Source organism: Aotus nancymaae, unplaced genomic scaffold (assembly GCF_030222135.1).
Source record: "Aotus nancymaae isolate 86718 unplaced genomic scaffold, 86718_ANA_hifiasm-v0.15.2.pri h1tg000049l, whole genome shotgun sequence".
NCBI lineage: Eukaryota > Metazoa > Chordata > Mammalia > Primates > Aotidae > Aotus > Aotus nancymaae.
Window position 1 is genome coordinate 33,729,614 of NW_026988463.1, and position 27,836 is coordinate 33,757,449.

The 27,836-nt window shown below is 53.7% G+C and overlaps 1 protein-coding gene across 9 annotated transcripts in view; it reads right to left on the bottom strand.

Annotated features, from left to right (window-relative positions):
• Positions 1 to 4,445: 4,445 nt before the first annotated feature.
• Positions 4,446 to 27,836, bottom strand: part of TANGO2 (transport and golgi organization 2 homolog) — a 44,121-nt gene continuing 20,730 nt past the window's right edge. For 2 of the 9 annotated variants that reach the window (XM_064362818.1, XM_012454206.2), the window contains exons 3-9: positions 24,328 to 24,416; positions 18,966 to 19,085; positions 18,016 to 18,130; positions 15,569 to 15,639; positions 10,499 to 10,652; positions 8,817 to 8,921; positions 7,128 to 7,778 (exon numbers count right to left, since the gene is read on the bottom strand). In XM_064362818.1, the coding sequence (XP_064218888.1) occupies positions 7,658 to 7,778; positions 8,817 to 8,921; positions 10,499 to 10,652; positions 15,569 to 15,639; positions 18,016 to 18,130; positions 18,966 to 19,085; positions 24,328 to 24,416 (775 nt within the window). In that variant the 3' untranslated portion in view covers positions 7,128 to 7,657. Of the gene's footprint in view, positions 6,694 to 7,127; positions 8,922 to 10,498; positions 10,653 to 15,568; positions 15,640 to 18,015; positions 18,208 to 18,965; positions 19,086 to 24,327; positions 24,417 to 27,836 lie in introns of those variants that run through there. The other 7 variants (XM_012454200.3, XM_012454201.3, XM_064362820.1 and 4 more) reach the window with 6 other exon arrangements.

Here is a 27,836-nt window from a genome sequence, read left to right on the forward strand (position 1 = left end):
GTACTTCCAGTTTTTTCCCCACCCTTCTGGCCTGGAACCACCAAAAATTAAAACTTCCCATTTCCTAAAGCCCTGTAAGCTAAAGCTGGACAACTTAATAGAAACTTTAGGCCGGTCACAGTGTGGCTCACACCTGTAATCCCAACACTTTGGGAGGCCGAGTCAGGCAGATCACGAGGTCAAGAGATCGAGACTGTCTTGGCCAACATGGAGAAACTCCATCTCTACTAAAAATACAAAATTAGCCGGGTGTGGTGATGCATGCCTGTAATCCCAGCTACTTGGGAGGCTGAGGCAGGAGAATCACTTGAACCCAGGAGGCAGACGTTGCAGTGAGCCGAGATTGTGCCATTACACTCCAGCCGTGGCAACAAGAACTAAACCCCGTCTCTCTCTCTCTCTCTCTCTCTCTCTCTCTCACACACACACACACACACACACTAGCTGCGTGTGGTGGCGCGTGCCTGTAATCCCAGGTACTCCAGCAGCTGAGGCAGGAGAATTGCTTGAAACCACGAGGCAGAGGTTGCAGTGAGCCAAGATGGTGCCAGTGCACTCCAGCCTGGGTGAGAGTGAGACTCCGGCTCAGAAAAAAAAGGGCCGGGCGCAGTGGCCGACACCTATAATCCCAGCACTTTGGGAGCCATGAGCTACTGTGGCCGGCCTAAAGTTTCTATTAAGTTGTCCAGCTTCAGCTTACAAGGCTTCGGGAAATGGGAAATTTTAATTTTTAGTGGTTCCAGGCCAGAAGGATGGGAACAAAACTGGAAGTATCAGTTTAGAGAACTCCCCACCTCAGGTGATCCACCCGCTTTAGCCTCCCAAAGTGCTGGGCTTACAGGCATGAGCCACCGCACCCAGCCTAATTTTTCTATTTTTAGTAAAGATGGAGTTTCACCATGTTGGCCAGGATGGTCTCTATCTCCTGACCTCATGATCTGCCTGCCTCCGCCTCCCAAAGTGCTGGGATTATGGGCATGAGCCACTGTGCCCGGCCTGAAATCATTTCTTTTCTTTTTTTTTTTTTTTAAAGATGGGGTTTCACCATGATGGCCGGGCTGTTCTTGAACTCCTGACCTCAGGTGATCCACCCACCTCAGCCTCCCAAAGTGCTGTGATTACGGGCGTGAGCCACTGTGCCCGGCCTGAAATCATTTCTTTCTTTTTTTTTTTTTTAAAGATGGGGTTTCACCATGATGGCCAGGCTGGTCTTGAACTCCTGACCTCAGGTGATCCACCCACCTCGGCCTCCCAAAGTGCTGGGATTACAGGCGTGAGCCACCGCGCCCAGCCCTGAAATCATTTCTAAATGAAAAAGTTTAAAGAAAGTGGGGAGAGGAATGTTGCAGGCGACAAAGGTGGAGGCCTGGACAGGCCTCCCCCACTGCCTCAGCACCAGACACCTCACAACGGCCTCCATGCCCTTTAAGGTCTGGCTCTAGGACTCAGCTAGGGGACGTCAGCCTCCCTGTGGCTGGGCCAGTCAGAGCCCTGCACATGGCCATTCAACCATAGCAACCTCTCACACTTGGTTGATTGGTGACTTGGAGGCTCTACTGGCCTCTATCAGATTTGAGACCCCAGACCTGCCCACCACAGCCAGTTTCCCACACAGTCTGGGACCAACTAGGTGACAGACAAGAATCCTTACCATGGAACCTCATCCAGCCCCAGCCCCAGGGTTGCACAGATTGATGACTGGAAGCTGGGACTCCAGCCCAAGCTGGGGAAGGATCCTTTCCCTCTGGGCTCCTGTGTTTCCACCTAAGCCCAGCTCACCCATGAACCAGTCATATGCTGGCAGATGAGACCAAAAGACATAGTCTCAGAGAGTCTGCAGGCAGACCAGGAGCCCAGGCCTCCCAGGATGAGACCTGAGGCCATGCGCATTCCTGGCCTGGCTATGTCTGTTCATAGAATTGCCTCCAGTTGGCCAGCCCTGTCTCCAGACTCATGTCTACACAGCTCAACTCGACCATCTCAGGGCCCGAGGGCAGAAGCAGCTTAAGTTGGGAAGGGGCATCTGAGAAGGAGGTGAGCTCCCCATCTGCCTGGGAGAAAGGGACCCGTGCTGGAGACTCAGGGATCAGGTACATCTAACGACAAGCACAGAGGACTGGCTGGGCAGTGCCAGGAAGGCCATTGTCCAGGCCCAGGCCTTCCTGGTGTCACATCCAAAGTTATTCTAGAAGGCACTGGCTTTGGGCCCCTGTATCCTCTCCTAGCACAAGGGCCTTGCATCAAGGGGTTGACCCAAATAAATGGGAGCTTGGGAAGCACCAGCAGTCATTCTTGGCTCAAATATCTACCTGGCCTGGGATACAGTGGTGGGCAAGAGAAGAAAGGTCCCGGCTGGGCGCGGTGGCTCACACCTATAATCCCAGCACTTTGGGAGGCCGAGGCAGGTGGATCACAAGGTCAAGAGATCGAGACCATACTGGTCAACAAGGTGAAACCCCGTCTCTACTAAAAAAAATACAAAAATTAGCTGGGCATGGTGGCGTGCACCTGTAGTCCCAGCTACTCGGGAGGCTGAGGCAGGAGAATTGCTTGAACCCAGGAGGTGGAGGTTGCGGTGTAACAAGAGTGAAACTCCGTCTCAAAAAAAAAAAAAAAAAAAAAGGTCCCTGCCTTCCTGAAGCTCCCATTCTGATGGAGAAATAGGCAAGAAACAATCCTAGCACACAGCATGCCAGATGGTGCTCACCGCCATAGAGGAAAAGAGCCAGGCTTCCTTCCTTCCTTCCTTCTTCCCTCCCTCCCTTCCTTCCTGCCACAGAGAAAAAGAGCCTGCCTTCCTTCCTTTCATCCGTCCTTCCTTCCTCAGTGCCATAAACAGCCTCCCTTCCTCTCTTCCTTCCTTCCCTCCTTCCTTCCTTTTTTTGAGATGGAGTCTAGCTCTCTTCCTTCCTCCCTCCCACTCTCTCCTCTCTCTCTTTGAGATGGAGTCTAGCTCTGTCACCCAGGCTGGAGTGCAGTGGTGCGATCTCAGCTCACTGAAACCTCCTCCTCCCAGGTTCAAGGGATTCTCCTGCCTTAACCTCATGAATAGCTGGGATTACAGGCACCAGGCACCGTGCCCAACTAATTTTTGCATATTTAGTAGAAACAGGGTTTCACCATGTTGATCAGGCCGGTCTTGAACTCCTGACCTCAAGTAATCCACCCACCTTAGCCTCCCAAATTGCTAGGATTACAGGTGTGAGCCACCATGGCCAGACTCCTGATTTTTTCTTTCAAAATGGGGGCTTGCTGTGTCACCAGGCTGGAGTGCAGTCGTGCAATCATGGCTTACTGCAGCCTCAAACTCCTGGGCTCAAGCAATCCTCCCACCTCAGCCTCCCAAGTAGCTGGGATTATAGGCATGTGCCACCGTGCTGGGCTAGACTGTTATTTTAAATGAGTTGCCTGCCCGAGACTTTATAGTAAAGACCTGAAGGAATCGGGGGAGAGTGTGGTTTGGATATCTGCAGGCGAGTTGAGTGCAAAGACTCTGGGACAGGAGCTACGCAGAGTGTATAGCTCTGAGTTGAGGGTATGGGGGAGGCCTGGGCAAGTAAGGTGAAGTGAGGAGCAGTGCCAGACATTGTGGGGACACCACGGGAGGACCATGGATCTGTGGGTCAGGCACCCCCAGAGGTGCTACCTTGTACTCATCCTATTCTGTCCTGGCCCATGGTTCTGTCTTCCCACCTGGCTGGGAGCTGGGGGGCCATTATGGTGTCTCCCCAAGTCTGTGTCCTCATCTGTAAGGTGAAGATCACAACGGTGTTAGTCTGTGAGGGCCTCCTTAAAAAAGCACCAAGGAGGCTGGGCGCAGTGGCTCACGCCTGTAATCCCAGCACTTTGGGAGGCTGAGGCGGGTGGCGGGTGGATCACGAGGTCAAGAGATCGAGATCATCCTGGTCAACATGGTGAAACCCCATCTCTACTAAAAATACAAAAAAATTAGCGGGGCATGGTGGTGCACGCCTGTAGTCCCAGCTACTCAGGAGGCTGAGGCAGGAGAATTGCCTGAACACAGGAGGCGGAGGTTGCGGTGAGCCGAGATCGCGCCATTGAACTCCAGCCTGGGTAACAAGAGCGAAACTCTGTCTCAAAAAAAAAAAAAAAAAAATAGCACCAAGGGCTGGCACAGTAGCTCACACCGGTAATCCCAGCACTATGGGAGGCCGAGGTGGGAGGATCACTTGAGCCCAGGAGTTTGGGACCAGTTCAGGCAACATAGTAAAACCCCTTATCTACAAAAAATACAAAAATTAGCTGGACGTGGTGTAGGTGTAGATAGGGGACCTGTAGCCCTATCTACTCAGGAGACTGAGGTGGGAAGATCGCCTGAGCCCAGGAGGCAGAAGCTGCAGTGAGCTGTGATCTTGCCGCCACACCCCAGAATGGGCAACGGAGTGAGACCCTGTCTCAAAAAAAAAAAAGCATCACAAACGAACTACTTAAATAACACATTTATTGTCACACAGCTCTGGAGGCTGGAATTCCATGATCAGAGTGACAGCAGCCCTGCTCTCTCTGAAGGCTCCAAGAGACGCTCTGAAGCAGGCCCCTCTCCCAGCTTCTGGTGATACCTTGGCTCGTGGAGAATTCCAGTCTTCACACGGTGTTCTCCCTGTGTGCATATCTGTCTGTGTCCAAATCTTCCTTTTTTCTCCATCGTCCAGGCTGAAGTGCAGTGGTACAATCACAGCTCACTGCAGCCTCGACCTCCTGAGCTCAAGTGATCCTCCTACCTCAGCCTCCCGAGTAGCTGGGACTACAGGTATGCACCACCATGCCTTGCTGATTAAATTATTTTTAGAGATGGGGTCTTGCTATATTGCCCAGACTAATCTGGGCTCGAGCAGTCCTCCAGCTTTGGCCTCCCAAAGGGCTGGGATGACAAGTGTGAGCCGCTGTGCCCAGCCCAAATCTTCCTTTTTGGTTTTTTTAGATAGAGTCTCCCTCTGTTTCCCAGGCTGGAGTGCATAATGCGATCTTGGCTCACTGCAACCTCTGCCTCCCGGGTTCAAGCGATTCTTCCACATCAGCCTCGCACTACAGGTGTGAGCCACGCCCAGCTAATTTTTGTATTTTTTTTTTGGTAGAGACAGGGTTTCGACATGTTGCCCCATGCTGGTCTCGAACTCCTGAGCTCAAGCAAGTGCTGGGATTACAGGCATGAGCCACTGCACCCAGCCTAAATCTTCCTCTTTTTTTTTTTCTTTTAGAGATGGTGTTTTGCTCTTGTTGCCCAGGCTGGAGTGCAATGGCACAATCTCGGCTCACCACAACCTCTGTCTCCAAGGTTCAAGTGATTCTCCTGCCTCCCTCCAGAGCAGGGGATTACAGGCATGTGCCACCATGCCCAGCTAATTTTGTATTTTTAGTAGAAATGGGGCTTCATCATGTTGGTCAGGTTGGTCTCAAACTGCCAACCTCAAGTGAACTGCCACCTCGGCCTCCCAAAGTGCTGGAATTAAAGGCTTGAGCCACCTCGCCCAGCCCCAGTCTTCTTCTTTTTATAAGGGTAGTGTCATACTGGATTAGGGCCCACACTAATGACCTCACTCTACTTTGGTTTCCCCTGGAAAAACCTTAACCCCAGATACAGTCACATTCTGAGGTACTGTGGGTCAGGACACTGATGTATCTTTTTAGGGGGATGCGACTCATAACACCAGTAGAATCACCATTGAGGGCTGCGCTTCCTTAGGAGGCTCAGGCTGCTGGGGAGCCCTGGGCAGGATGGGGGCAGAGGGACTCATGTAAGAGCAGGGACTGCTGTTCCTGGGCAGGCCGGGCCTCTGGGCAGAGGTGAACACCTGGGGGGGGGGGGCTCTTCATGAGGGCAGGGCACCATCCAGATTGGGTGCTGGCACTGGACGCTGGCGTGGGATGTGGTGACCGCTGGAGCAGATGAACCTGTTGGCAGCAAGGGCAGTGCCCCCAGCCGGGAGCCTGTTGTCCTGACTCAGAGGACACATATGGGACTTGGGGCCTTAGTTTCTCCTCAGGCCTGGAGTGCAACCTGGGTCACAGCTGGGAACCTCTTCTGAGTTCAAAGTGAGCCATGGAAGGCTCAGAGCCCAGCCAAGTGGTCTGGGCAGGAAGGAGGAGGGACAGGGAGGCCCCTGCTCCTCCCTAGGTGGACCTGCATCATGTCACACTCAGGCTGGGAAGCCCTGGTGCAGGTCCACACCCACCCTGCACTCTCATGGATCCGAAAAGACCAAGTTAGGGGTTGGGTGCAGAGGCTTAGAAAAGCTTGGGTCTCAGCACTGGATATGCGGGACCCCCTTATACTTGGCCAGGCCCAGGGATGAAAACGCTTTAGAGCTGGCCCCAAACCAGGAGCTCCCGGGGCTGAGACAGATGCAGACCCGCCCTCCTGCGCTTCCTACCATCCCCCGGCCCCCACCATCCAACAAAGTCCAGGCCAGCCATGCCTCCCCCTCCAGTGGGGACCCCACAGGCTCCACAGCGACCTGATGTCCCTGGGTGGGTAGCTGGCCTTATAACCAGCACCTACCACATCCCACGCACATGGGGTCTCTCACAGCGGCCCCTGCCCAAGGACAGATGGACTGACCCACAGGCATCCATCAGTGGTGCTGAAGAAGCCGTGAGGTGGGAAGGGAGGTGGGAAGGGCCTCATTCAGGGTGTCTGATCACACAGGAGATGCAACAGCTCCCACTGGCACCCTGCACACAAGGGAAAGGCCTCAAAACATGCTCACCACAGCCTCAGTTTTATTATCAGCAGCTCACATTCAGGTACAGATTCCTACAACGTTTGCCTCACTCTCAAAGAGGAGGGAGAGGGCAGGGCTGGCTGAGATGGGGCCACCAGAGCCATGGCCTCCAGCTGGGCAAGTGGGGGTCTGAGAGCCCCTGGAGCACATGGAGCCTCCCAGCACACACAGTATTGTCCCCAACACACAGGACACCTGGTACACTCAAGGCCACTGAGTCTGCCGGTGAGTCTGCACTTCTGTTATCAGAGTGGGTTTCTCTCAGGTCTTCTTTGTGCCCAATTCCAAATGTGGCTGTCTCCTCTGCAGGGGCAGGTCTGCTTGTCAAGAATCCAAGCACACACTCCTGTGCTCTGTGGCCACAGGAGAGGAGGGGCCACTTTTAAATACCAGCCTACTCCTGTTGTTGGATCAGAACAAAAATCCACTGGCCAAAAGCACATGAGGGGTTAGAGTCACCCTGCTGCCTCATCCAACATGGTGTGTGTGCAGCTGTGCACATGTGTAGCACACCTATGCATGTACGTGTGCACACGCCTGTGCATGTGTCGGTGTGCACGTATGCGCCTTGCGTGTGCGTGCCTGTGCATGTGCAGGAGTGTATGGGTGTGCTGTGTGTGTGTGTGCCTGGGTACATGTGCAGGAGTGGGCTCAGATGTATCCACATGTTCATGGTATATCTGGGCCAGCCCTAGACCTGGTGTCAGACTCTGCTGCTCCCCACTGGCATAAAGGCAGACCCTGAGCTGGGCATGGGAACACAGATGGATAACACACAAACCACAGGGCCCTGAGCTTGGATGCTGGTCAAGCCACGGGCAATGCAGTGCGGTATGGCCAAGGAAGGTTTCCCGTCCAAACTGTCCCCAAGGCGGGGCCTCCCAGGAGCCCACTGGGCACGCCCAGAAGTGGGGTTAGCTCTGCAGTGTGAACTCGTGGGTGCTGGTCTCCCAGTGGGAGGGGTCCTTGTCCAGCATGCTACGCTCAGTGAAGGTCACATGGCCATCCGCATCTACCAGGATGATGGTGTTTGTTCTGAAAGAGAGCAGGGGCCCTCGTTCACCTGGTGTCCCTCAGCCCTGTCCTGCCTGTCACAGCCATAGCTAAGGCAAGAATTCAGGCAGGTAGAGGCAGGACCCCCATGCCTGGAGGCTGTGCCAGGTCACAGAGGAGCAGCAGCCTCAGCTTGGGGATGAGGAGGGACCATCAGGGACGTGTGGGCTCCCAGTTGGCTCCGCAGGCCCACACTTGGTGAGTCCGGCCACCTCCACTGGGAACCAGCCCACCCCGCCCTGCTCTCCCGTGTAGCATGAGCCGCAGCACAGAGCAGCCTGTGGGCTGACCACATACCTCCCCTTCAGAGGCCGAGGTTCCAAGACACTCAGCCACAACTGGCTCTTCCAAGAGGTCAAGCTGTTGACCACCTGGGGCCAAGGCCTCCTCTGGAAGACTCCCTCCATACCATCTCTCCCATTGCCCAGGCCATGCTAGCCAGTCTGAAACAAACGCTCAGCACACTGTCCTCTCCTCTAACCCTCTCTGCCGTGGGCTTTGCAGATGAAGGGTGGCACTGGATCCCCCAGCAGCCCTGGCACAGGCTGGTTCCCAGGGCAGACATACACTCAGTGCCCCCCATGGGGTGGGACCCCGCAGTCATGTGGCCTGCCAGGGAGCAGACTTGGCACCTGCCTTCCCCTCACACACAGGAAGATGAGCCTATGACAGAGGAGGGGCTAAAGGAAATGACACCCTGCACCTGCCAAGCCTAGTGCCATGGTGCCAAGGCATTTTCTCGCAGGGATCCGCCAATGTGCAGGTAGCCCTGAGGCCATCCTGGCCCCGCATGGCTGTGTACTGGCTCCTCAAGCCTGGCCTGTGGGGCCCCGGGAGCCTGTGGCATCTGCGTACCCCTGCTGTGATGTCCGTTCAGGGTGGAAGCTCTGGAATCCACTCAGGCGGGGAAGGAGCCTGGCCCTAACTATGGAGCATGGGGGTACTCGGCCTCTTTGCCGGCCCTCCGTCCTGGGAGGTAGGATGTGGATAGGAGGTGGTGCACCCACGCTGCCGCAATACCTGGTGCCGTAGCCAGGGCAGCGCACACACACAGCCGAGTACTTGCTCAGTATGGGCTGCACATACTCCTGGCCCTGGTCCTCGATGGCCGGGTCTGGCAGCTGCCTGCAGGATGGAGGGAAGTGGCGGCCATTAGTCCCTCGGCGGCCTGTGCACAGCCGGGTCTAGCCCCATCCCACCTGCTGGCCTAAATGGCTCTGGGGAGAGGCCAGGGGGGACTGCAAGGGTTGTTTTTCTTCTCTTTTCTGTTTTTCTTTTCTTTCTTTTTTTTTGAGACAGAGTTTCACTCTTGTCACCCAGGCTAGAATGCAATGGCTCGATCTCAGCTCACTACAACCTCTACCTCCTAGGTTCAAGTGATTCTCCTGCCTCAGCCTTCCAAGTAGCTGGGATTACAGGTACGCACCACCAAGCCCATCTAATTTTGTATTTTTAGTAGAGACAGGGTTTCACCATGTTGGCCAGGCTGGTCTTGACCTCCTGACCTCAGGTGACCCACCCACCTAGGCCTCTCAAAGTGCTAAGATTACAGGCATGAGTCACTGCGCCTGGCCTGTTTCCTCTGTTTCTGATCAAGGCAGAAAATCTCCATCTACCCTTAACTTACGACTCAGTTGCAGAGCTTCAGCCCTAGATGGCACACAAGCTCCCTGCCTGTCCTAAGATGGTGACAGAAGTCCACTCAAGCCAGCCATTGTAGCTAGCATTGGGGCTCCAGCTGTCAGTGAGGGCAGCCAGGGCCGGTCCTGGGGCTGCCCCATGTGGCACAGTGATAAGGGACTGTGTGCACTTACAGCTTGGAGGGTCTGCTGGGCATGCCCATGGGGCTCTTCCAATGAGGCAGTGATGCTGAGGCTGAAGGATGAGGCCTCAGATCAGCAGCCCAGAGGAAAGGGAGGAAGCAGGGGGCAGAAAGGGGCCCCAGGGGAAGGAGTGGGAGACAGGCCATGGGGGCTCCTCTGAGGAGGGTGAGCTGGACAGAGTGACAGCAGATGCTGGGTCACCTGGACAGGATGGTGGCCTGACCTGGGTGGGGAGGGAGGGATATGTGGGGCATCTTACCCAGCGGGAGAAAGGCTGGCTCGGGAGGCACTAGGACCCCCAGCTGGGGCAACCAAGACCCGAATACCCTGCCCCTGAGTGGCCTCGAGGCCTATGGGCAAGGAAGTGGGTGGGGACTCCCTACTCCCAGGCAGTTCCCGGGACTGCAAGTCCCTGCCCAGCACTTAGCCCAGGGTTGCTGGGGACAGACCACCCGCACGAAACTCCATCAATCCTGAGAGTACTGATCCTGGCCACTTGTTTCCATGATTTGTCTCTTCCCCCTGGGTTTGTTGAGTGTCTAGAATCTTCTGGAACTTCCCGCTAGCCCTCGGCATGCAGAGGGGAGCATCCATCTGCACTTGCCCATGTGCGTGCATCAAGCCTCCGGATGCACTGAACCTCCCCTGGGCCTGGGCCTGGGCCTGGGCCCATCTCCTGTCATCAAAAGTCCCTGCTGTTGAAAACCTCAGCTGGTCTAAGAGAACAGGCGAGGAGGACAGCATGTCCATCAGCTTCCCTGCAGCTGGGTACCCAGCCTGGGCACCTCCATGGGCCTCCTGGGGCAGCAGGGCCTGCCTTTCCCTGCCCCAGTGGTGGGAGGACACGGGGGCTCATCCCAGCGGGACCCGCCCACTCACGCCTCTTCGTTGTTGAGCACATCCAGGAGGTCGGCGATGAGCATGTCCTTGGGCAGCGCCTGGCTCCGCTCCACAGCCTCCAGGAAGAGCTGTTTCCCAAAGCACAGCTTTCTCCAGGGTGTCTCCAGCAGCGCATTGCTCAGTCCGTAGGTCCCTGTGGGGAGCAGTCAGCTGGCCATACAGAGGCCCTGCTGTGCCATGTCAGGGAAAATTGCCACCTGCCACCTGCCTAACATGGGGTATGGCTGGGGACCATGAAATCAGGCCAGACCGAGGCCAAGCTGCTCCCATGCTCCAGCACCTTCCCTATGTTCATTCCTGACCTGATGGCATGGCAAGGAGTGGAGAACTCAACAGTGTGTAGAAGGGGCATCCACAGGAGACCGCGAGGCACAGATACCCAGCAGCCTGAATGGATGGATGAATAACAAATGAGTAAATGGAGATCTCACAGGCAAAGGGGGCAGCCAAGAGGGAACCTCTTCACCTCACGCCAGGTTGGGGGGCCACCTGAGAAGGTCAAGAGTGGGAGAATTAGCCACCAGAGGCCAGGAGGCACCCACCACAATCAAGTCCCTATGTGGGGAACCCCCAAGAGTGCCACATGGGGGCACAGATGCGGGCAGGGCCTCAGCCAAGCATGGCCCACCTCTGCATACCAGCCGGGCCCCCGGCTAGGGGAGCCAGGGGTATCAGTGCACGGAGTCTGTCCTGTGGCTTCTTAGAACAAGCTCCCAGAGTGGTGGCAGAAGGCATGGCGAACAGGAAGAGGGTTTCTCATTCATAAAAAGTGAAGGGCAGGGACTTGAGGTGGAGAAGCACCTCAGAGGCTCTTCTCCAGAGGCCAGGGCAGCAGGGGAGAGCTTGATGGGAGCCATGCATCCCAAATGACGTGACAGGGACACCAAGACACCACCTCTTTCCCATCAGACTTCCAGGAGAAGATCTTGGCCAAGGCATTTCCCAGGAAGATAGCCTGGGCTCTCTGCTGGAGCCCCCAGAGCCAAGCCGCCAGTCCCAGGTGTCACAGTGCTTTTTTTTTTTTTTCTTTTTGCTATGGAGTCTCATTGTGTCACCCAGGCTGGAGTGCAGTGGCGTGATCTTGGCTCACTGCAACCTCGGCCTCCTGGGTTCAAGCAATTCTGCCTCAGCCTCCCGAGTAACTGGGATTACATGCATGCACCACCATGCCTGGCTAATTTTTGTATTTTTAATAGAGATGAGGTTTCACCATGTTGGCCAGGCTGGTCTCGAACTCCTGACCTTGTGATCCATCTACCTTGGCCTCCCGAAGTACTGGGATTACAGGCATAAGCCACCACACCCGGCCTGCATTTTCCATCATGAACGACATGGAAGACCATTCAACTGCATAGCCATGGGCAAAGAATGGAGCTGGACTCTACCTCACACCATACATAAAAGTAGACTCAGGCCGGGAGAGGTGGCTCACTCCTATAATCCCAGCACATTGGGAGGCCGGGGCAGGAGGATCACTGGAGCCCAGGAGTTCAAGACCAACCTGGGCAAAATAGTAAGACCTTATCTCTACAAAACACTAACAATTAGCTGAACATGGTGGCACATATCTGCAGTCACAGCTACTTGGGAGGGAGGATCTCTTAAGTCCAGGAGGTTGAGGCTTCAGTGAGACATGATTGCACCACTGCACTCCAGCCTGGGTGACAGAGCCAGACCCTGTCTTAAAAAAAAAAAAAAGTTAAATCAAACCAAAGACTTAAGTGAAAGAGCGAAAACTATAAAACTCTGAGAAGAAAGTATAGGGCGAAAGCTTCATGACCTTAGATAAGAAACCAAAGGCATGAGCAACAAAAGAAAAAAAGAAAAACATGTGACTTCAAAATGGAAAGCTTTGTGCTTTAAATAAGAGGCTTTTACAGGCCAGGCGCGGTGGCTCACGCCTATAATCCCAGCACTTTGGGAGGCCGAGGCGGGTGGATCACGAGGTCAAGACATCGAGACCATCCTGGTCAACATGGTGAAACCCCATCTCTAATAAAAATATAAAAATTAGCTGGGCATGGTGGCGCGTGCCTGTAATCCCAGCTACTCAGGAGGCTGAGGCAGGAGAATTGCTTGAACCCAGGAGGCGGAGGTTGCGGTGAGCCGAGATCGTGCCATTCCTCTCCAGCCTGGGTAACAAGAGCGAAACTCCGTCTCAGGAAAAAAAAAAAAAAAGAGGCTTTTAGCTAGAACCAACGTATGAGGCACTCCTATAACTCAAAAAGACAACCCAATTTGAATAACCATTTCTCCAAAGAAGATACACAAATGGCTCAACATCACAGCCATCAGAGAAATGCAAATCAAAACCACAAGGCCATACCACTTTCCACCGACTACGGCATAAGGCTATATAAAGATGGAACCTTCCTTTGTTTGGAGAGCTTGGCTGTTAGGCAACTATGCCACCTTGCTCCCGGCCAAATAAACTCCTTCCTCCTGTATTTGGTGTCCGAGAGATCCGTTTCCCGCAGCTGCTCCTGCTACAATAGAGGCTGCGCTCCAACCGTGTCCTAGAGCTCACTTTCTGATGGAAAGAGCCAGATTCTACCTCATTTTAATGCTAAAACCCTGCCCCAAAGTGAACATAGGATGTATGTTACATATATGTTTATCTATTGCACAAGTTCTCAGGTCCTGTCATAAATATGTATGGCTTTCCCCCAAATCTGCTGAATATGTATGACTCTATTGTGTGATAAAGACTTTGAGAGGCATAAAACTCAAATTGCCCTTCCCCTCCTCAGAGAACACCTCAGTCCATGCCGGAGACTCTCTCTTCTGGATTTGCAAACTGATATGGTGAATAAAGCTCTCTTTCTATTATTTAGACATGCTGGTGGGTTTTTGGATGACAACACTAAGTGAAAAAAGTTAGTCCCCTAAACTACATATTATAGGAGTCCCTTTATACAAAGTGTCCAGAATAGGCAAATCCATAGAGAGAAAGCAGATTAAAGGTTTCAGGGGCTAAAGAGACAGGGAATGGGGAGTGGCTGCTGAGGGATATGGCTCTCTTTGGGGATCAAGAAAAGGTCCTGGAATTAGGTACTGATGATGGTTGCTCAACTCTGTGAATGAACCAAAACCTACTGAATGATACATTTTAAATGGGTGAACTGTGCTGCTAGTCAGTCATATCTCAATAAAGCTGTTATTAAAAAAAAATAAAGGCAACGTGGACCAGGTGGGGCAGGATCAGGAATGAGACAGGATGTAGTCAGAAATAATTTCTCCAAAACAACTGAGCAGAAAATAAGCATCTCCGACCACTGAGATCTCAGCCTCTGAGAAGCAAGGGTGTCACGAGGATGGTTACAGCGACTGCCCCAGAGGCCTCTGGGCCAATGTTCAGAATGAGGGGGTGGGAGGGAGTCTCTGACTGCTTTTGCACCTTTTAGTTTCCAATTCTCTCCCGGGCAGTCACAGACTCAGGGTGGCCCAAGTCTACTGTCACAGACCCACCTTGCCGCACATTCCAACCCCATGACCCTGACTCACAGGGAGGCCCTGGGGCAGGTGGAACAGCAAGAGCCAGCTGAGACAGCCAGAACAATCCTTTGGAAGCTCAGGAGCTTCTGGGGCCATGTCCCTGCCTTGCTGGTACCGTCTGTGTCTGTGCCACTGCCCAGTTCTTAGGAGCTCAGCTGGGTCACCCACAGTTGTATCGAAGGTAGGGAGGGGAAGGCCAGGATCCCAGAGGGTGGCTGAAGGACGAGCTCCAGGTGGAGGAGAGGGCACCAGCTGGTATGCACAGGGGCAGTGGGTAGGACACATTGGAGGCCACCCTCCAGGCCAGGCAGATGCTGCCTCTGAGGATCCCAAGTAGCCCAGGTGTCCAGGCCTGGGCACCACCCCAGCAAATGGGGTGCTGGGCCCATCTGTGGACCAGACATCACTGGGCAGATGTGAGAAGCTTTCATGATGAGCCCGCCAACACCATCAGCCCCACAGATGGGGTGGGGCCACTCAGCTGTCCCGGGGACTGCTTACCACCTTCCTCAGGCACCTCCAGGGACACTTGAGGCTTCAGGCCCACCATATGCACCCAGTGGGAAGGTGTACACCTGTGACCTGCAACCTCACTTGGTGATTTGTGCCAAATGCAAAAGGAAGTCTGTGTGATGCCAGCACAGAGCTGCAGAGGAGCACTCCCTCACAGAGGGGTGTGGGTGGCACCGAGGGCACTGACACTCTACCCAGGTGCTGGAACACCCTGTATGAGCCAGCAGCTTGGGTAGAAGGACGAGAGTGGGCATCTAAGGCACACAGTTCCACGATGCCACCAGCGAGGAGTGTCTGCGGGCAGCAGGTGTGAGAGTGAGCAAGCCGTGGGCCCTGGAGCCCGGGCTCTGGTCCCTACAGTTTTGTGCACCCAGGGCAAATGCCATTTCCCAGGAGTGCTTTGTTCTGGCACCAGACCTGGGACAAGATGCAGATGTCCCTTCCACAACATGGCTGCAGAGGGGGGCAATGTGACACATTCTGTCCACGTTGGGGCACTGGCAGAGGAAGCTTCCAGGAAATTGCAGCACCCGAGGGGTGGGGAGAGAAAGGGCACGTAGCAGAAGGCACAGCCTGGGCAGTGGCGTAGAGCCAGGGCTGGAGGGCCCAGACATGGAGTATGACCTGGCACAGGGGAGCTCAAGGCCCTGAGGACAGGGACCGGGGAGCAGACCAGGGACCGGGTGCAAGAGACATGTGTCTGTGCAGGGCTGCAGTGGGGTGTGTATGTGTATGTCAGGGAGCAAGAACCCCAGGTGGTGATGGCCCCAGAGGTGCTGAGAAGGGATGGGCACAGGGATGGCACAGGAGGTGAGACTAGGGGTGGGCTGCAGGGCTATGGTGGGAAGCCCAGAAGAGGGGCACATCTCGCTCAGCAGGAAAGCCCCATGGTGGGGAGTGCAGACTGAGGTCCCTACAGACCGCAAGGCACGTAAGTCGTCCCAGGAAAGTAATATGACAAGGGCCCGGTCTCTAAAAAGCACAGGGGTTACCTCTGCATAGAACAACCCCCACCTCATCAGGCTCCCAGGGCAGGCTCACCTGGAGTCAAAACGATGGGATCAGGCTCCCCTCGGTTCCCATAGTAGCAAATGACGTCTCCCTTTGCTGTGCTGCAGACCAAGGGGAGAGAGTGTCAGACTGTAGCCATAGGGCGTCCTGCCCCTGACACTGCTGGCAATCTCACAGCCCTGTTCCTGGAGGTTGGCGATACACACAGTAGCCCACTGTGGCCAGGCTAGGGGCTTGCAGGACCCAGCCCCTCGGGCACATGGCAGGCAGGGTCATAGAGGCCCTAGCTCTTGTCCAGCATCACAGGTATGTTCCCAGCTCACCTCAGGGCCCACCAGCCAGGGAGGCAAAGCATCTAAAAGGCCCTCCTGTCTTGCTGAATGCCCGACAGCACAGATACACAGAGGCTGCCCAACCCTATAGGCAACTGCAGGGCTGAGCCCCATCCCCACTTCCCCAGCCCCTCTATCAGCACCCCCACCACAGCTCCTCTCTGAGCGTTTCCGGACAGGTGGCCCCAGGGAGACGGAGGCTTCCAAAGAAAGCACCCAAGACCACCTATTCCTACTCTCATTTGCTAAGTGTACACTTTAAAATAGTTAGGGACAGTTGAGCTGGGCATAGTGGCTCACACCTATAGTCCCAGCTACTCCAGAGGCTGAGGAGAGAGGACTGCTTGAGGCCAGGAGTTTGAAACCAGATTGAGCAACATAGCAAGACCTCATCTCTACGAAATAAATTTAAAAAAAAAGAAAATAGTTAAAAATGCTCCCCAGCTGAAAATATTCCAATCCTCAATACCACAGTAAGTCTTCCAGAACTTGGAGTGCCTTTTTTGCAAAGTGAAGAGGGTCTCTTTGTGGCCTGTGAGATGCCTTCCCAGGCCGGATGCTGGGCATGGAGCCCTGGGCCTTCAAGATGAACAGATACAGAGAAAGAGCCGGGCATGGTACCTTCCTCCCAGAAGTGCTGTCTACCGGGTGGGACCTACCTTCCCCCCACCCACCAGTAGGCTTCAGGAGCTCCAGTCTACGTTCACATTCCATTCCCGTATTTTCTCACCATGGCCTTTGGCAACTTTCCCAAGATGCTTGGTTTATAATTTCAGAGACTATTTGCAGGCAAAAAGCTCCTCTGGGCTTTCTCTGTAAGGACCTATAGAACTGGATGCCTATGTTGGGGCTGCTAGCACAGGCCAGGCGAAGGGTGGGCCTCACCGGGGACAGCTGTGGCCATGACAAGCCTCTCTCCCTTCCAGGCCTTGGCTTCCTCACTGGCACCCACCTGCAGGGCTGCTCACTGACCTCTGATGCTCCCCGCCCTCCAGCCTTGGCCCTGGCATCAGCTTCTGCCTGACCTATGGTATGCTCTCCCGGCTACTGCCTGCATCCTCAGGCAAGGTGCAGGAGGCTGACCCTCACTCTACAGCCTTTGGAGTCGGGCAAGTTGCACAGGCTCTGAGGAGCCCAAGCCCCTACCCCCTGACCACAGGAGCCCATGCACCTGCTCAGGGCATGGCACCCTTGGCACCCCACCTGCCCACAGCTGCTGAGCGCCAAGTCCTGTTGGTGTCACGGCCACAGATCCACTGTCCTGAGGCTGAGTCAGACCCACATGGAACTACTGACCGGACGAAGTGGTTCCTGAGCATGGGGGCGTGCGGAGAGCACAGGGGCTCTGCCTCCTGGAGTCACAAAGGCATGGGTAGGAAGAAGGCCTCCGGGCAGCAAGTGGCCCGCGCCAGCCCTCAGCCCTCCACCTAGGGGACGCCGCAAATCTCTCACCCTCCACAGCAAGTGTGCAGACCCACGTGGGGCAGGGCCGGGCACACCACACGTAAGGGATGCTCAAGGAACAGCAGGCCAGGAGCTCAGGAGCCAGGAAAGAGGCCCATGGACCTGCCCTTGTGGAAGAAGGCAGTTTCAGGGCCTGCCACGGTGTGCCGACAGCTGCCTGTTTGTCTGTTCTGGCAGAAGGCCCCAGACAAACCGCATTAGCCAAGTTTTGGGGTATTGGAGGGGGAGGAGGGCAGAAGGGAGGAATGCTCGCTTCACGGAAGGGCAAAACACACAAAACCTCCACAGTTCCTGTGGCCACATCTCCAGTGGAAGCTTCCCTGGGAGCACAGCATCCCAGCCACTCCAGGCCAGGCTGCCAGGGGCTGCTCTGCACACCCTGCCCATCGGAGGGGGACACCCAGCCAGGGCCACTCCATGCAGCTGCCCTTCATAGCCTCGGCTTTCTCCAGGGAGCCAGCAGCCCTCACGCCATCACAGGAAGCCTTGGGCTTCACCCCCAAGTCCCCAAGTTGGTACATCTGTAACAGGCTCTATCCTAGCAATGCCTGCCAAGTCACCAGGAACAATGTACCCGGAGAGGTTGCCACGGCCTCAGTAGAACCCAACTTCCTGATGAGCCTGAGGTCTGCCCCAGAGGCAGTGCTGGGCAGGGCCACCATCCCCCTCTTGCAGACCCACCTCAGGTCGGCGGCTATGAGGTTGAAGCCATTGTACAGATGGCCCTCCACAGAGACCTTCTTCAGGTAGGACAAGCTGTCCACATCAGTAGTCAGAAAGTGGGTGACAAGTTCACCTGTGGGCAGGGGACAGATGCTGTGTCCAAGGCTGCAGGGATGTGCTCTTCTCCTGGGAACACTGATGTGGGGCCCCCTGGGGAGGATGCAGGAAGATGAGGGTCCCACTGGAGCCCTGGCCTGTCATGACTGCCACAAGAGTCAGCCACACCTCATCAGCCTGGCTGCTACTCAGGTTGGCACTGAAAACTGCTCATTTTATTAAAAATATTTTTCCCCACTATGTCTTCCTGTGGAAATCCAGCATGAAGTAAACACCTTTCAGTGACACAGCAGTCAGGAGTGACACACAGTGAGGGCGACAGAGGAGAGTGCTCCCTGAGAGGAGTAACAGTGCTGTGTGGGTCAGGTGGGAGTGGGCTCCTGGCTGTGACGCCAGAGGGCCAGGGCATGGGAAATGGGGATGCTCCCCGCCTCATTCTTCCTGTCTCTGCCACATACCCCTGCAGCACACCTCAGTGGCAGCAGTGGTATGCCTGAGGAAGCCCCCCACCTGCCACAGGGCCCAGCTTTCCCCCTTCTTGTCCCTACCCTTACCTGGGCCCTTCCCTGCCATGCTTTGGTACTGCCCACTCTGTAACCTGGCCCTGCCCCATGGTACCTCAGCCCTGCCCCATCCCACACCCATATACCTTGGCACTTCTTACCCTGTGCCCCCCACCCCGCCCCACCATATATTGGCCAGTCCTGTAGTCCCTTGGCCCCACCCTGTCTCACCTAGGCCCGCCCCATCCCACTCTGTCTCACCTCGGCCCCGCCCCACCCCACCCTGTCTCACCTCGGCCCTGCCCCACCCCACCCTGTCTCACTGCAGCCCCAACCCACCCACCGTACCTCGTCCTCGGGCCTGCTGGTCCAGCTGCGGCTGCAGGTAGTTGGTGAGTGCTGCCAGCTTGCCACGTGTGCTGATGCCCAGCCATGTGCCTCCTTCCTTGCCTTCCTCCATGTCCAGCCCTGTGGCAGATGACAGTGTTACCACCACTGATGCCACCCATTCCAGTCCCCCACCTAGTCCCCAGCACCGGGAGACACATACTTGGCCCAGCTCCTGCCTCAAGCTCCTCGAGGACATTCGACATGCAGCTTGGCCCAGCAGCCCTGGCTGCAGAACAGTGGCTGGAACTCTTCAAGGCCAGGCAGCCGCTGGGGCTCACGGGTTATGCCAGTGAGATCCCTGCCCTGAAGGACAACTATGGCACCAACCACACCCATCCCAAGAGACGCCTGCAGAACACACCCTCCCACTTGGGCCAGTGTCGAGGCTGAGGGGCAGCACTAGGCTCCAATCGCATGAATGGGGTGCAGGGACGCTGGCTGTCCTCACCCAGCAGGATATACCAGGCCCAAACGGCAGACCCTTCACTAGGAGCCCAGCACACACCCAGGACCTTCACCTCCACCAACTCATCTGCAGGGCACAGGCCACTTCTGGTGCTACAACATCTGAAAGCCACAGAAGGGATCCTTCTTACACCAGGGGGTCATATTACCCAAAGATTGGGGCAAAAAAGGTTGTTATTAAGATGTTATTATTTTATTTTATTTTTTATTTTGTTGAGATAGGGTCTCACTCTGTCACCCAGGCTGGAGTTCTGTGGTGATCAAACAGCTCACTGCAACCTTCACCTCCCAGGCTCAAGCGATCCTCCCACCTCAGGTCCTCAAGTAGCTGGGACCACAGGCATGCACCACCACACCCAGCTAATTTTTGCATCTTTTTGTACAGACAATATCTCGCTGTGTTGCCCGGGCTGGTCTCAAACTCCTGGAGTCAAGCGATCCTCCCATCTCAGCCTCCCAAAGTGCTGAGATTACAGGGGTGAGCCACTGCACTGGCTAAGATGTTATTTTTGTAATAACAATCAATTAGAACAGAAAAAGAAAATATGTAAAGATCAAAAATAAATGAATTCTATTTGCAGCCAGGAGGATCATATATGAAGAAAACCCAAAAGGAATAGCAAAACCAATGTCTTAGAGCTAATAAGTAAATGCTAGCAAGAACTAGAAAATGAAAATTTAAGTATGCCATTTACAACATTTTAAAATCTTTAGTATAATTTAAAAAAATAGGAAAATATTTAATGAAAAATGGGTGACAAAGACTGAAAACTCCAGGGTACTGTGGAGGGTCTCAAGTTGAGCTGACCTGATTTAAGGAGAGATGTACATATATACTGACTGAAAGACTCAATAGTGCTTGTGGTTATTTGTTTCACTGAGTACTTCTTAGACAACTCAGTATTGTTAAGGTGACACTTCTCCCCAAATGACCCATAAATTCAACATCTTTCCAATCAAAATCCCAGTGGGCTTTTTGTTTTATAGAAATTAACAGACTGACTTTAAAATATCTATGCATATGCAAAGGAACTGAGATGGCCAAAATAGTCCTGAAAAAGAAGAACATAGCTGGGAGACCCACACTGTCTGATTTCAAGACTTACTGAGATGCAGCATCACTCAAAGACAGTGTGATGTTGGCATCAAGACAGATACACAGACCAATGGGACACAAGAGAGTCAGGAGTAGACCCACATGCATATGGTCAACTGATGTATAACCAAGGTGCCACAGTAATGAACTAGGCAAAAGAAAATCCATTTAATAAATGATGCTGGAACAACCAGAGAGATTTGGGGGTGGGAGGCAGTAAATCTCAACCCCTACCTCACACCATATACAAAACCTTGAGATATACCATAGACCAAACATAAAATTAGGCTTCTAGAAGCAAACAGAGGAAAATATTGTTATATATTTTCCTCTGGGTAGGCAGAAACTTTTTGGATAAGACACAAAAAGAAAAACCCATAAAAGAGAAGATAAACTGTACTTTGTTAAAATAAAATATTCTGTTCACCAAAAGCTATCATTAAGAAAATGAGGCCGGGCACGGTGGCTCACGCCTGTAATCCCAGCACTTTGGGAGGCCGAGGAGGGTGGATCACGAGGTTAAGAGATTGAGACCATCCTGGTCAACATGGTAAAACCCCATCTCTACTAAAAATACAAAAAATTAGCTGGGCATGGTGGCGCATGCCTGTAATCCCAGGTACCGAGGCAGGAGAATTGCTTGGATCCAGGAGGCAGAGGTTGCGGTGAGCCGAGATTGCGCCATTGCACTCCAGCCTGGGTAACAAGAGCAAAACCCCGTCTCAAAACAAAAAAAAGAAAAGAAGTAGGCAATATATTTATCTAATAAAAGACTCATATCCAGAATGGATAAACAACTTTTACAAATCAATAATTAAAACAAGAACAAAACTTCCAAATTTGCCCAAGCAACAAGGATCAGATTTACCCTCCTGCATAAAACAACCAAAAAAAAAAAAAAACACATGAAACAATGGTGTATTAGTCCCTTCTGAGATTGGGTCATTTGTAAAGGAAAGAGGTTTAATTCACTCATTGTTCGCCATGGCTGGGGAGGCCTCAGGAAACTTACAATCATGGTGGAAGGGGAAGCAAACGTGTCCTTCTTTACATGGTAGCAGGAAGGAGAAACACCAAGCAAAGCAGAAAAAGCCCCTTATAAAACCATCAGATCTCGTGAGAACTCACTCGCTATCATGAGAACAGCAGCATGAGAGTAACCGCCCCAGGATTCAGTTACCTTCCACTGGGTCTCTCCTAGGACATGTGGGGATTATGGGAACTACAATTCAAGATGAGATTTGGGTGGGGACACAGCCAAACCATATCAAATGAGTTTTACAATAAAGGATCTGAGAGACAGGAAACAAAGTGAGCCCACGATTAGAGAGACTCCAGGGCCCATCCCAGGGAGTGGAGGGACCAGGCCAAGCTCAGCAGCCTCCCTGAGCTGAGAAGAGAGGCTTAGTGTTTGGGGAAACTGAGGTAGCCAGAATTCGTGGGTGCCATAGTTTGGATATTTGTCCCCCAGACCTCATGTTAAAATCTTATCCCCAGGCCAGGTGCGGTGGCTCACACTTGTAATCCCAGTATTTAGGAAGCAGAGATGGGTGAATCACGAGGTCAGGAGTTTGAGACCAGCGATCCAGAGGCACTGAGAAAAGTATACAGAGAGCATCACGGAAGTGTGGAACAAGAGCAAGTGAACTAATACATGCATGTAACTGGAGGGAGAGAGAGGGAGAGAGAGGACAGAAAAACTGCTTGAAGAAGTAATGGCCAAATTTTTATGAATTTAATGATTTGCATTTCTTCTTCTTCTTCTTCTTTTTTTTTTTTACAGGGTCTGCTCTGTCACCTAGGCTGGAGTATGGTGGCTCAATCTCAGTTCACTGCAGCTTCTACCTCCCAGGCTCAGGTGATCCTCCCACCTCAGCCTCCCAAGTAGCTGGGACAACAGGCATGTGCCACCACACCTGGCTAATTTTTTTTTTTTTTTTTTGTAGAGACAAGTTCTCACTATGTTACCCAGGCTGGTCTCAAGCTCCTGGCCTCCAGGGATCCTCCTGCCTCGGCCTCCCAAGGTGCTGAGATTATAGGCGTGAGCCACCGCACCAGGGTGATTTCATTTCTAACAAGTTCTCAAGTAATGCTGGTGCTACAGGCCCAAGGACCACATGTGGAGAACCACTGTCCTAAACTTTTGCACACAATTTGGTGATGGCAGAGAGTGAGAGGACGTGGGCCTTAGTGATACAGCCACCCTGACACTTGGCAGGAGCCTGTGTACATCCGTGCAGCAGCTGCCATCACCAAATTACCACAGGGGTGAACAATTCCACAAGACTGGAGCTCCTGGGGTTGGTGCTAATTCAGATGCAGCTGACAGACCTGGGTGCCAGGGAGGGATAGAGGCCAGGAGGGCAGAATAGTCAAGGAGCCAGAGGAGGGTAACCCTCTGAACCACCATATCTTCATCTACAAAAACGCTCCACTTCCCAAGGACATTAGTCCTATGCCTTCATCCACTTGTCCTGACCAGCCCTGCACCCACTGCAGCCTCCTACACTGGCGGGCCTAGGACTGCCCTGCCTCAGTCTCCCTGCTCCTGTCCTCCTCCCACATGGTGCCACCCAGCCTCGGCAGCATTCTCACAGCACTGCCAGGCCACGGGCTACATAGAAGTACTCCTGTCAAAACCCCACAGCTGAGCTTTTATTTGATTGATTGATGGACTGAGACAGGGTCTTGCTCTGTCACCCAGGCTGGAGTGCAGTGGCACAATCTCAGCTCACTGAAACCTCTACTTTCCAGGCTCAAGCGATTCTCCAGCTTCAGCCTCCTGAGTAGCTGGGGCTACAGGCACACATCACCATGCCTGGCTAATTTTTGTATTTTTTTGTAGAGACAGGGTTTTGCCATGTTGCCCAGACTGGTCTTGAACTCCTGGGCTCAGGCAATCCTCCTGCCTCAGCCTCCCAAAGTATTGGGCTCACACCTGCAATCCCAACACCTGCCCTCCCAGCCCGGGAGGGCAGCACAGGGCACACATAGCCTCCCTGGGCCCACAGGGTCACACATCTAGCCTGAGTGGGCACCCTGGAACATGCCAGGCTGCCTTGGGCCCACTTGGCACCTGGCACACAGGCAGAGAAACACATGGCCTCACCAGCTGTCTCTGCACACCTTCTAGGTAGACTCCCACCACCCCATGGACAGGAACTGCTTCCAGTCCAAAAGGACTTCAATGAGGCTGATATCTTTGGAGGGGAGGGCCTGGCTCTCACCCCCACTGCTGCCCTATGAGTACACTTCGTGCAACACAGGCATGGGGCAGGTGACAGGGCTTCAGCACCAGCTCCCCAGACTCAGCCCAGCCATCCCTGGAGCAAGGGATGCACAAACAAACACAAATACAGGCATGCACACACATGCATACACACACATGCACACACTCACATGACTGGGTTGTTTCACAAAGTGACCGAATGTGGATCTGTACATCACACAAATCCACACACATGCCCTCAGCCAAAAGGAGGGATCCAAATAAAACCAACTGATCCTTTCGCATGATGAGGCCCCCCATGCAGACCCATGGCACGGGAAGCCACTCAGACAGTGTTGGGTGGGCAGCTCTGGCAACACCCAGTACTGGGGCTGGCCACCCCCATGCTGGCCCCGACCCCAAAGCCCCTCAGTTCCACTTCTACACACCACCATCACACTGGAAAGTAGTACCACTCAGTTAGGGTCACTCGGGCCATGCCGGGGCTGGGGAAGCACAAGGCGCACCACCGAGCACACAGGAAGACTCACCGCTGAGGATCTCATTGTTGTTCCCCCAGAAATCAGCTAATTTGGAGGGTCGGCTGTAGAATTCGTCCCTGTTGGCTGCCAAGATGAGCCTGCAAGAGGAAAGTACCGCTGACAGCCTCAGATAGAAATGAGTGAGTCAGCTCTTTTTCTCTCTTCACACATAAAACTGGCCTCAGTGGCAGTAAGGGCCAGTCTCAGAGAGGACAGGAAGCTGGCAGTCCCGCCATGCCTGCACAGGAGGAAGGAGCACAGTGGCTCCAGGTGAGCTCCCGGGAACCTGCGGCCAGGACTGCATTTGGAGCCTTGCCTGGGAAACGGGTAGGTGCTGGGCAGAGACACACACCCACACCCTCAATGGCGGGAGATGGATTTGCCAGGCCCTAAGGGGCTGGCACCAAGCATGCCTGTGAGCCCAGGCTGGAGGGTGCAGGGCTGTTCCTCCTGTCCATCTGTCCCCAGCCCTGGGAACACCCACAACAAACCCTTGGGCTTTTGGAAGTGTGAGCTCGAGGATAGACTGAACAGCACAGCACGTGGGCCTCCAAGGGCCGCTCTGTTCTGTCTTTTGGAGTTAATTTCTGGGGTCGGGGGGAGTGGATGGGAACTTCTCTGTTTTACGAGTATTTTGCATTATGAATCAAACAAATATTTCTTTTGCAATTAGGAGAGACATCTAAACTTGAAAAGCCCTGGTCTTAAGGAAAAAAAAACTGAGTTTCAAGTCCCAGTTTGGACACTGGAAGAAAACAAATAAGGACATAGTGGCGACTGAGTGGAAGGGGTCAGTTCCTGCAATGTCCATGAGACCCGAGGCTCTAAGAAGTGATGGCTGGGCCAGGCACAGTGGATGACACCTGTAATCCCAGTAGTTTGGGAGGCCAAAGTGGGATGATCACTTGAGCCTAGGAGTTTGAGACCAGCTTGGGTAACAAAGTGAGACCCCCACCTCTACAAAAAAGAAATACAAAAGTTAGTCAGGCATGGTGGTGCACGCCTGTGGTCACAGCTAGTTAGGAGGCTGAGGCAGCAGGATCGCTTGAGCCCAGGAGTTTGAGGCTACAGTGAGCTATGACTGCACCACAGCACTACAGCCTAGGGAACAGAAAAGCCCTGTCTCAAAAAAAAAAAAAACCTGTGATGGCTGAAGACCCCCTGAGCACTTGTGCCATGGAGAGGCAGCTCCAAGGAGCAGGGCTCACACTGTAAGCCTGAAACCAAGGTGCAGTGGTTAGATCCTGACAAGTGCTTAAAAATAATTTCCATATGATCACTGCACATCAATTTCACAAAACATTTGCTCCTGATGAAATGTGAAATAATAGACATTCATAAAACTGAGAGTGCAACTGGTACTTGCACCCACCACTCATGCCCTTGGAGGTGTTCACACCTGTGTGCACATGTGTGCCCCCCACTCAGCACCTGCCCCCGAAGCTTCCTGCCTGCAGAACTGGGGAAATGCTGTTGGTTGTTGCCAGGAACTGTGCCATGCCCTAGAACCCTTGGGGTCTGCTACGGAAGCCTCACCACCTTCAGGGTGCCCCATTCAGCCTGCTCGGATGCCCAGCTGGCCCCAGGGCTGCACCAGGTCTCGAGGATGTGCTGCCTGGGGTAGCAGGAGGTGGTCTCTGTCCCTGATATGAGCCTCAGCCTTTCATAGAACCATCCTCTGTACCTCTAAATGCCATATTTCAACCCAGACCTGGCCCAAATCTCCATGTCCCTTCTGGGCAGAGGTGCCCCCCAACCTCTGCAGCAGGGATGGTAGCTGAGTCCACCTTTCCTGGGCTGGACAGTGCTAGTACAAGGCAGTGTACCTGCCCTAGACTACAAGAGGCACTCCTGTAGAAGGTGCCCATTGATTGTGGCCTGGCCAGCGGGCAGGAGAAGGGAGAACACCACAGTCCCTGAGTGCTATGGTGGGGATGTGCCAGGGTCTGGGATAAGAGCTCCTCCACCCCATGGGTGAGGTCAAGCTGCCTGTGGTTCCGCTCAGCATTCTCTCTTAAATACCTTCCTCCGGCCAGGCGCAGTGGCTCACGCCTGTAGTCCCAGCCCTTTGGGAGGCTGAGGCGGGCGGATCACGATGTCAGGAGATCGAGACCAACCTGGCCAACATGGTGAAACCCTGTCTCTACTAAAAAGACAAAATAATTAGCTGGGCATGGTAGCACATGCCTGTAGTCCCAGCTACTAGGGAGGCTGAGGCAGAATTGCTTGAACACAGGAGGCGGAGATTGCAGTGAGCTGAGACTGCACCACTGCACTCCAGCCTGGGTGACAGTGCGAGACTCTATCTCAAAAAAAAAACCTTCCTTCCCTGCTCCCACATTCCAGAGCAGTTGAACAGGAGCCCAGGGAGCCAGGGACACCTAAGCCCAGTCCAACCCCAAGCCAGGCTGGTGCAGTTGGCTTCGGGTGCTGATTCTGACATAATGCTCTTGCAAGGGGAAAATAAAGTGGGGAAGTAAGAAGAAAAGCTGACTGAGCAGGGACTTCTGTCCTAAGATGCTCAGCTGTCTGTTTTTAAATAAGGAGCAATTATGTATGTTTGCCTAATAACTCAGGAACATTAATTACCAGGTTATTTTTGTCCCAGCAGTCACTGTTGAGCTGAATTGCTGGTGGTTTGCCAAGGATTTCATCGAATACATAACTCAGGGATGAGCCAGCGTGCTGAGTACCCAGATCGAGCCCCAAAGGGAGGAGGAAGTAGCTCTCTCAGTCATCCCTGGTGAGGTTGCACATGGATAGAACCCTATCTGCACCCCACGTCCGGAGAGACAGGGATGCTCCCACCATGGCAAGATCCCCGAGGATGGAAAATCACCCTGGCTTTATTTTGTTCCAATAACTAAAACCACTAATTATCCATCACCATTTGACACTCACGCTGCTGCAAGGTGAGTGTGTACACCGTCTGGGGGCATGAGTATGTACATCATCTCAGGGGGTGAGTGTGTTCTGTTGCGGAGTGAGTGTGTGTACCATCTGGGGCACAGTTTGGTGACAGGTAGGTAGGAGGTACTCTGGCCTGAGATCCAATGATCAAACCCTCAGTGGTGACCCCACAGAAGCTGCCCCATGCAGTAACAACTTATCCTGCAGCCACTTCAGGCTGGAGCCAGCAATGGGCATCACATGGGGCTGTCACTGGCAGCTTTTTTTTTTTTTTTTTTGAGACGGAGTCTCACTCTGTCACCCAGGCTGGAGTGCAGTGGTGCTATCTCCTCAGCTCGCTGCAACCTCTGCCTCCCAGACTCAAGCGATTCTCTTGCCTCAGCCTCCCTAGTAGCTGGGATTACAGGCGTGCACCACCATGCCAGGCTAACTTTTATATTTTTAGTAGAGATGAGTTTTCACTATGTTGGTGAGGCTGGTCTTAAACTCCTGACCTCAAGTGATCCTCCCACCTCAGCCTCCCAAAGTGCTGGGATTACAGGTGTGAGTCACTGCACCCAGCCGGCCGTAAACAAGCAGTTTTGAAAGAGATAGGGTGACATGATGGA